The 10,000-nt window shown below is 26.1% G+C and overlaps 1 protein-coding gene across 2 annotated transcripts in view; it reads right to left on the bottom strand.

Moving 5' to 3' along the window:
* The window catches only part of LOC136090425 (uncharacterized), a 42,974-nt gene that overhangs the window by 10,140 nt on the left and 22,834 nt on the right, over nucleotides 1-10,000 (bottom strand). For both annotated transcript variants that reach the window (XM_065817039.1, XM_065817040.1), the window contains 4 exons: nucleotides 7,795-7,890; nucleotides 6,257-6,319; nucleotides 5,435-5,503; nucleotides 1,803-1,853 (listed from right to left, as the gene is read on the bottom strand). In XM_065817039.1, the coding sequence (XP_065673111.1) occupies nucleotides 1,803-1,853; nucleotides 5,435-5,503; nucleotides 6,257-6,319; nucleotides 7,795-7,890 (279 nt within the window). The remainder of the gene's footprint in view (nucleotides 1-1,802; nucleotides 1,854-5,434; nucleotides 5,504-6,256; nucleotides 6,320-7,794; nucleotides 7,891-10,000) is intronic.

Genomic DNA, 10,000 nt, shown 5'->3' with positions numbered 1-10,000 from the left:
TAGTTAGTTATACCTTGAGGTGTTTTTTTCTACCTTAAAAAAGTAGACTAAAATACCTTTTATGTAGGGTATATTTGTCTACCCTAAAGGGTAGGATATGTGATATACCTTTAAAGGTAGAAATTCCTACCTTTTTTTTTTAATAATCAATAGGTCTTTCACAAAAAAATGGAATTTTTCAAATTTTAACTTATATTTCCACATAAAGAGCATGAAAATTCATTAACTTTAAAATAATAGTAACTTTATACTATAAAGATTTTATCTTAAAATAAAAAAAATTAAAGATTAAATTTTTCTTGTTAAATAAATATTAACATTGAACATAGTGAAAAATTGAAAATTGTTAAAATATTGCTAATGATTTAAGACCACTTTTCTGTTTTTTGCAACTTTTACAGAAAACCTGCATCAGAACAACAAGGTTTTGATAACTTTATGTTTGGAATTCGGAACATTTATCTTTGGGTATCTATTCTACTGATTCTAAAGTCATTCTGGTGATTTTTTTCAAAAAAAGTTAGTTTTTATGCATTTATATTTTTAAATTAATCACCTTTAAATGCAAAAAGTATTATTTTAGATGCATGATTTGAGTTATTAAAATAAATTGAAAAATAAAAACCTTTAAATGCAAATGAAAATAAAAAGTATTAATAAAATTTCATGAGTATGAAAATTAAAAAAACATTTTGCTTCCAGCTATGTTATCGAATATGTTTCCAAACTCGCCATGTTTTGCAACTAGGTTTTTATAAATTTAAGTTTACATTTTACAGCAATGACATATACTTAATTGTGTTATTCCCCAAACTATTATTTAATGAACTTTATAGACACAACTGTTTTAAGGAGACGAATTTTAAAGTATAAAATAAATAAAGTTACATAGAATTTTCTCTATGGATAATTAGACTAATATCATATTAGTTGTTAAATCTTCTTTTATCAAATGCATCTACGAGACAAAATTATTTTATGTTTGTATTAAATTGTTATTTGACAAGTACATGAAATGTGGACAATGCATGTCAGTAAAAAACATGTTATTGTGAAGTCCATGTTGTAAGGAATCATGTCCAGCATTATTAGTAAAAAATAATAATAAAAGAACTTACTTCTTTATATTACTAATTATCAAACCATTTTTTAAAGATATGTGCTTGTATAAAAAGTAAGATTTTTTTTAGAATAATTTTATTGACCCAGGTTAAATAACATTATTCAAAGATTGAACGCTTATTTTCTATCACAGCATTATTGCTTGGATACAATTCTCTAATATTTTAGCATAATGAATATACTCACAAAAATTATATATGATGAAATCGAGCCATGGGACTAAAATACGTGAAATATTTCAAAGTTCATTCATTTTCCAGATCAATCCTTTTAAAAACATTATCTATGATATTTTTTTACTGTTTTCTGTCTGAGTTTAATTATCCATGAATATGTTCACATTAGGTTTATGTAAAGTTTTTTTGGCTTTTAAATAACTATCAAAAACATTAGAATTCAGTTGTATTTCCCTCTCAAAATATACATAATACTTGTTAACTTCTTTTAATTCTTAAGTAAAATTAATAATATTTAGTAAAGTAATAAATAAAAAAAATGATAAAATCAAAATATATAAAATAAAACATAAAAATAAAAAAATATGCTGAGAAAAAAATTTATTAAACAATATCCATTAAAAATTAGATAATTTAGATACCTTGAAATTAAGCACAAAAAGTCTACTTATATTAAAGTAACAAAGTTATATTTTTAGTAAATTAATAAATATTTTAAAATACTTTTCAGTGAAAGAAAATCTTTCTCAAGTTTTGACAATGTCTTCTTCAATTCTGCAATAAAAATAGATATAACTTTTAATAAACAAAAATAACCTAAACTAAATAAATATTTTAAACGAATTAAAAACTAATTTTTAATTTAAAAAAATTAATTAAAAAAAAACAACATTTAATTTGGTAAATAAAGGTATGAAATGAGACCTTATTTTTAAAACAAACAATTCAAAATTGTAATAAGCACAGTTGAGTTATGAGGTTTTTAAAAATAAAAAACTTTTTTTGTGAGCTGCTTTTCCATTAAAAAAAGTTTTTGACAATAAATGCAATTTTTATCATAGATTTTCTAAAAAGTTAAAATATTATTTGAAGGCCTTATTTCCTTTTCTAAAGAAAAACATTGTAACTAAAATCCGACTAAATTCTATAATTACACTGTACAACAATTTTTAACTTTTTGAAAAAAACAAGAACCAAATTAGGTTATCTTTATTAATTCAGACGTGCTGATTCCAAATATGTAATCAGTTATTATTTAATTGTATTTAGCCTTGCGTTTGAATGCTGCATCGGGTTCATCGCGCTGCAAATTCCAGCAGTAATCTGCAAGCATGGCAGGGCTCCACTTTCCCTTGTATCTGCTTTCCATTGTGGCAATACTCTGATGAAAGCGCTTGCCATTTTCATCATATACATCTCCATTGACAGAGAAGAAGGAAAGATGAGAATGAAGAAAGTGGAGCTTCAGCGACATGTTACAACCCAGTTGTTGATAGGATGCAATTAATCTGTCTACCAAATCAGCGTAATTTGGTGCAATATGTTTTCCAAGAAATCCCTGGCACACCAGTTTGAATGCATCCCATGCTGCAAGTTCATATTGATCCATCGTTCCCGAAAACGTTTCATCCAGCATCAATTCTCATATTTGGGGCCCCACGAAAATGCCCTCTTTAATTTTGGCGTCACTGATTTTAGGAAATTTGGTCTGCAAATACTGAAATGCTGGTTTGTCGTGATCTAACGCCTTTACAAACTGTTTCAGGATTCCAAGCTTGATGTGAAGATTGGGCAAGATGATCTTCTCTTTATCCACAAGAGGTTCATGAATGACGTTATGGGAACCAACCTCAAATGTTTCTCGTTGTGGCCAACATTTCCTCATATAATGTTCTGATTTCATCCTGCTATCCCATTTGCAGAGGAAACACATGTACTTAGTAAAACCAGCCTGCAATCCATTTAGTATAGCAACAACTTTTAAATTTGCACATATTGACCATCTGTGATCTCTGTATTTAACTCTGTCCAGAATAAGTAATATATTCACATAGCTTTCCCTCAGGGTTGCCGAATGTGCTATGGGAATGGAAGGCAGCACATTTCCAGTATGCAGTAATACTGCCTTAATACTATAAAGTGATGCGTCAATAAACAAATTCCACATAGATGAATCGTATTGTATTCCTAGATCATCAAACAATCCACTGATGTCATTACAGAAGCAAAGTTCTTCATCCATAGAGAAGTATTGCTGCAGTTCCCGTGATCGCTTTCTAAATGACAACACTCTTGCATCACCAGCCAACAGATGCCACTCCTGGAGACGTGAAGCCAGCAATTCACTCTGTTGCTTTGTTAAATACAAATCTCGAACGAGATCTTTCAGGTCAGATCCTGTTATGAAGTGGGGTTTACGCTCTGTATCTTCTGGCAACTCGTAACTATCATCATCAGTATCCTCGTCTGAATCAGAACTGTCTGTATTTGGGATTTCCGATGGAGGTTCAGGAACAGGGAGTTCAGCCGAATGAGGAACAGGACGAATAGCTGAAGGTAGATTTAGGTACACTATAGCTTTCTTACCCCTAGAATTGCGACCTGATATGTTAACAGAACAGAAATAGCAATCTGAGAAATGATTTTGGGGTTCACGCCACACCATTGGCACCCCAAATGTTGGTCCTCCACCAGTCCTGTTCGCCCACGACAATAGTTAACTAGCGCATCTCACACAGCATGCATGAGGCGCCGAGTTCTTATCCTGGTCGCCGACTTTGCAACCAAAGTATAGTTCATACAGTTTTTTCACATGTGGTGTCAATCTTCGTCTGCATCTCTTTAAAGTCAGTTTGCCACAAATGTAGCAAAAGTTGTTGGCTTGATTTTTACAAGTTCTGAGCATTTCTTGTTTCAATATACACTGTATTATATCTATATATTACTTGGCTAACTGTAGTTTATCTAAAATAAAACAGACTTACATTTAGTCTAATACAAGGTTAAACAAATGCAAATAGGTATATGATAAAGAAATGCTAATAAATAAATCATAAACAACTGCTAATAAATATATTAAAAATCACATTGACAACTTTCATAGTGAAAATCGAAAATTTAAAATGTGAATTTAACCAAAATTGGTGGGTCATACAACAAAACGGGCATCATTTTTGTAATCTCCAAATCAAAATACATAAGGTAGTGTCAATGGCATTTCCGTTTTTTTTTTCGTTGTTGTACAGTGTTATTATATTTATATACATAATTATTATATTTATATACTTAATTATTATACTTATATACATAATAATATAATTAATTTTTTTGTTAAACTTATTCCTCCGTAAAAACTGCAACAGCAATGCAGAATATATTGAAACACAAGAATGAAAATATGCATTTATTTACAAACCTTGAATAGAAAATAGCTGTCCTAATTAATAAAAACTGAATTTTATATTTAATATAAATATTGAAAACAATTTATAACTATTATAATTTAACAATAAATATTTTAATTTGATTTTAATTACTCAAACTACAGTTATTCTGAGTTATCTACTTTAACTTACATTTACTACAAGTTTTGACTATGTTAAACAAGCCTTGTACACAAAGGGAGTGTATACACAATTTATTCATTTCAATTTCATTTACTAAACATATTAATATTATTATTTTCATTTTACGCTTTCAGAAAATTTCTAAAATAATTTTTTTTACTTATTTTAGTTGCAAGCTCAACATTTAGGTGTAAAATACGACTTAGGGTATGAAGTGGATGCTAGTCACTGAAATAAGACTTTTATTATGGCTTTGAATAACTTCTTCCAAACACCTTGGTGATGAAAACATAACCCTGAAGGAGTGAGGCAACCATTTCCACTATGATATATGATTATAACACCTCTACGAACTTTTCATACATCTAGTATTTATTTTATAAGTATATTATTTCATGTTTTTTCTTTTAAAGTTTTTAGTTTTAAAGAGATTGTTAAATTTCATCTTAGAACATATATCCTAATGTTTAATTTTTAAATTTTTTTTTTTTACATAATTTTATCTTTTGTTACATATTTTTGTCTTTTATTTTGTTACATATTTTTATCTTTGGTATTAATATTCGTACTCCCCAAATGCGCTTGTTCATTGTTTTATTACTTATCTTCCTTGACAGAATTCCACAAGCATATTTTTTTTGTTAGCTTTTGTAGCCTAGTTTAAGCAACAAAGATTTTCTGCACTATATAAAATGTAATGAGCAAAAAATAAAAAAAATATATCATACCAACTAAACATTTCAATATACCTATAATTGAATAGAAATAAAAAAGAGCATCAATGTATACCTTTTTTTGTGTTTGAACGACCTGATGATCTCTTTGCTGTAATTTTAATTTTGGAATTATTCAGTGCATCTAAATAAAATTAAAATAAATAAATCAAATAAATTTAATTTAAAAAAATAAAAAAACTTAGAATTAGAAAAAAAATAAAAACATGCGTGAAAGAGAAGAAAGTACTTAAATATGACAGAATTAAATCCTCTATTAATTTGTTAACAACTGTTAGTTTTGATTACTGTATAAATATTACAATTAAAAAGAGTTAAAAAAGTTAATATAGATTCAAGACAATTATTAAAATTAAAAAACTAGAGTTAAAAAATTAATATAGATTCAAGACAATATTGATTGTTATGGAAATACTATATGAAAAACAACTCTGCTATTTTGGGGGCAAAATCATTATACTGAGGGTAAAACTGTTTTATCAAAGAGTGAACAACTATAACAATGGAATACTAAAGATTAAAATATAAATACTAAAGAGTAAATCAGTATACTAAAGAATAAAACATATTAAAGAATAAATCAGTATGATAAAACATAATATACTACAAACCAGTAATTGTTACAAATATTGTGATATTGTAAACATTCATTTTTAGAGTTAAATTAGTGCAACCAAGAACATAAAATAAGTTTTTTTTTGTGTGCATTTACTTTTTATTTTTTAAATTTTTGCTTTATAATTAGGAGTGTAAAATAAATACAGAATAAACAATAAAACAAACATATTCAAATCAAAATCAAAAAAACTTTTCATTTGAAAAAATTGCAAAAACATAAAGTTACTTTTAATAAAAAAACTACTTTTTAAAGAATTACCTTTTAACATTCTTAAAGCATCTTGCATTCTTGAAAGAGTTTTTTCTAAAGCATCTTTTCCTTCTGTTAATTTTAAAACATAATTTTTTTTTAATTATAATGAGCAAACAATAAAAAACTTTAATTAAATTAAGAAAATTAAAATAAACAAAACTATATAAAATAAATCAAAAAATTTATATTATATAAAATAAATTAAAAAAGAACAACAATCAAAAAATTTATATTATATAAAATAAATCAAAAAAGAACAACAATAAATAATTTTGAAAATATTTTTATCATTCAATCATTTTTTTCAATAAACTAGATGTAGCATATATATATATATATATTTTTTTTTTTTTTTTTTTTTTTTTTTTTGTTATTCACCTCCTCAAGGCCATGAAGGCCACTACAGATGAGGAGGCTACTCAATAGTGGTTATAACCCTCTCTCAACTCTATAACTCAGAAACACGAACCTCGACGAACAAGGCCGCTGCGCGGAGAAACAAGTTGTTTATATATATATATATATATATATATATATATATATATATATATATATATATATATATATATATATATATATATATATATAAAGATAACTTAAGATAAGAATAAAAAAATAAAACCACAATAAACATATAAAAAAGTACTTTTTAATTTGCATGTTAATCATATCACTGTTTTGAAAAAAATTGTTTGCACTACACACTACTGTTTTAATACTTTTATTGTTTTTGTAATTTTATTGCTAATAAAGATATACAGGTAGGTACACCTAGGGCCATCCCAAATAAATCTTAAAAAAAAAGGTTATTTTGCCATAGTATTTGTACACACATAAACTTATTATAAACAAACTTATTATAAACGTAAACTTATTATAAACAAAAAGACATGAACCCCAAAAAACTGTTAAAAACTACTAAATAAACTGTTACAAAATACAACTAGCAGTATCACTAAATCTTAATAAATAAAGATAACTTAAGAATAAATAAGAATAAAAAAAAACAAAATATAACAACAAAAATAAAAAAAAGTATTTTTTTATTTGCATGTTATTCATAAAACTGTTTTGAAAAAAAATGTTTGCACTACACTGTACCCAGTCTTCTCTGTCTGAAATTTACTGCCAGCGCACGAAAAAGCGCTGGCCGGACAGTAATTATTTGTCTGGCGTGTGCGATTTTAAAAAATATTTGTGTTTTGTACCTCTTTAATTAGAATTTGATTAAGAAAAAAGATTTGCTGCAATTTAAAAACATGCTTTAAATTTTTTGGTCAGCGCTTAAAAAAGCGCCAGTCGTAGTATTGCCGGGCGTTATGGCAAACACAAAACTGCAAGAGCACGAAAGCGCTTGTCAAACAGAGAAGACTGTGTACTGTTTTAATATGTTTATTGTTTTTGTAATTTTTTGCTAATAAAGATATATTAGAATATTAATTAAGAGTTGAATATTTTTTTTTAATGATTTAGTTTTCTACTTATGTTGCTTAACAACATAAATTCATTTTGCAACAACAGCATAAATTCATTTTAAAAATTACCGTCTGAAAGAGGAAGTACATCAGGGCCAGACTTTATTGCATCAGAAGATTTTAGTTCATTTGATTGTGCAACTGAGTTGCCATTGTTTTCAATGCCTTAAAAAAAATATTCACACATTGTTATAACTTTTTTAAAGTTTAAAATAATTGTAAGTTTTTGCCATGAGACTCTTCAACTATGCAAAGATCTCTATATCTCTTTTTACACACACACACAAACACACACATATACATATATATATATATAGATATATATATAAATACATACACACATACATATATATATATATATATATATATATATATATATATATATATATATATATATATTTATATATATATATATATATATATTTATATATATATATATATATATATATATATATATATATATATATATATATATATATATATATATATATATATATATATATACACACATATATATATACATATATATACAGGGCTTGTGATGAAGAAAATCGTCAAGCGTGTTATATCGCGCTCGTAAAATTAGAATATGTTTTCATCGAGCGTGATTATGTGCACTTGAGATAACGCTGGCGAGCGCGACCATGAAAATTGCTGAAGGCGATGCTCATAAAAAGCTTTTTATTTTTTAATTCTTTTTTTATTTGTTACATAATTCTTTCGTCAAAAAATGTTTGAATTAGTATCACACTCATGAAACTACTTCAACGAAGTAGATTTTTATACTTTCAAACTTCTTGTATATTGTCAGATCGCGATTTTATTTTAAACTATTTATGTTATAAAAAAATAATATCAAACAAAAACGCAACTTCTATTGATTTAGTATTGAAGTATAATTTAGTGACTTAGTTTTGCTTCGTTGTTTTGATATATGTATTTTAAAATGTTACGCAGTAAACTTAATTAACGGTTAATGGTTTTTATATTTCTTGATATTTTTTATTCAAATTAATTATTTAATTTTTTTCTAAAATTTCTTTTTTAAATTACGTTTTTTTATCTTAAAAAAATAACACAAGAATAATTTGAAATAATAATAAATAAGAATAATAACTTTCCATTTAATAAATATTGACGTCATTACTTTGTTTCCTTTTCGAATGTCCTTGATTGCAAACATTCTAAACAACAGAATCGTTTTAAATTTGAGTTGCAATAAATAATAGTTAATAAAAAACCTATACTATGAACAAAAACTAATTTTAAAAATTACTCTATTATTAATATTTATTTTTATTATAAACGGTGTGTGGAATATTACAAACAATAAATCAAATAAATCTTACTTGATATTTTCACAAGATTAAAAATACTCTGCAGTTTCAATTTTCTTATAATGGTTTTCTAATTTTCTATTCTTATTTTACTTACGCATTTTTGTATTCACATTGTGTTTCCACGCGCACATTCCATTATTGAAATTAGTGACTATAACGACTTTAAACCGCTCATTCATTACGTTAGTGCAAAAGAGAACGACGTTGTGCTTTTTATATTTTATATCAGTGCTTTGATAACAGAATATCTTTAATAAAAAATCTTTTTTAAATATTTTATGAAAATAAAAAAATAATCCCAAACTATTGGACGAGCGTTATTTTATACAATCGTTATAAGCTGAACGCGTGTTGTTTATCGCGCCTAGAACATTTGAAAATACCGTTACGGGCACATTTTACGAGCGGAGCGCGATCGCGCTCGCTTCATCACAATCCCTGTATATACACATATATATATACATATATATACATACATATATATATATATATATATATATATATATATATATATATATATATGCATGCAAATAATTATAATATATTCTATTTAAATATACTATAATTTTAAATATATTCAACAAAACAGGTGCTTAATGTTTTAGAGAGCAGAACATTAATACTAAATTTTAAAGAGCAGAGCACTAATACTAAATTCGTAGAAAATAACTAATTAGATTAAATTTTTTTCATTAACACGGTGTTTTATCAATAAAGATTAATTTTTTTTATGTTTAATCAAAAAAAAAATTTTCAGAACTATGCATGCAGGAGCGAGTTAGCAGGACAGTGCCTGATATACAGGATAGCACCTGATAATAGAGGATAGTACCTGATAGTATAGAATAGTACCTGATGATGGTACCTGGAAAATTTAGGAAAAATTTTCCATATGAATACTTTATATAAAATACAAAGTGTTATTATAGATAATA

Source organism: Hydra vulgaris, chromosome 14, assembly GCF_038396675.1.
Source record: "Hydra vulgaris chromosome 14, alternate assembly HydraT2T_AEP".
NCBI lineage: Eukaryota > Metazoa > Cnidaria > Hydrozoa > Anthoathecata > Hydridae > Hydra > Hydra vulgaris.
Note: the sequence above shows the minus strand (reverse complement) of the source record. Positions and strands in the feature narration are given on the sequence as shown.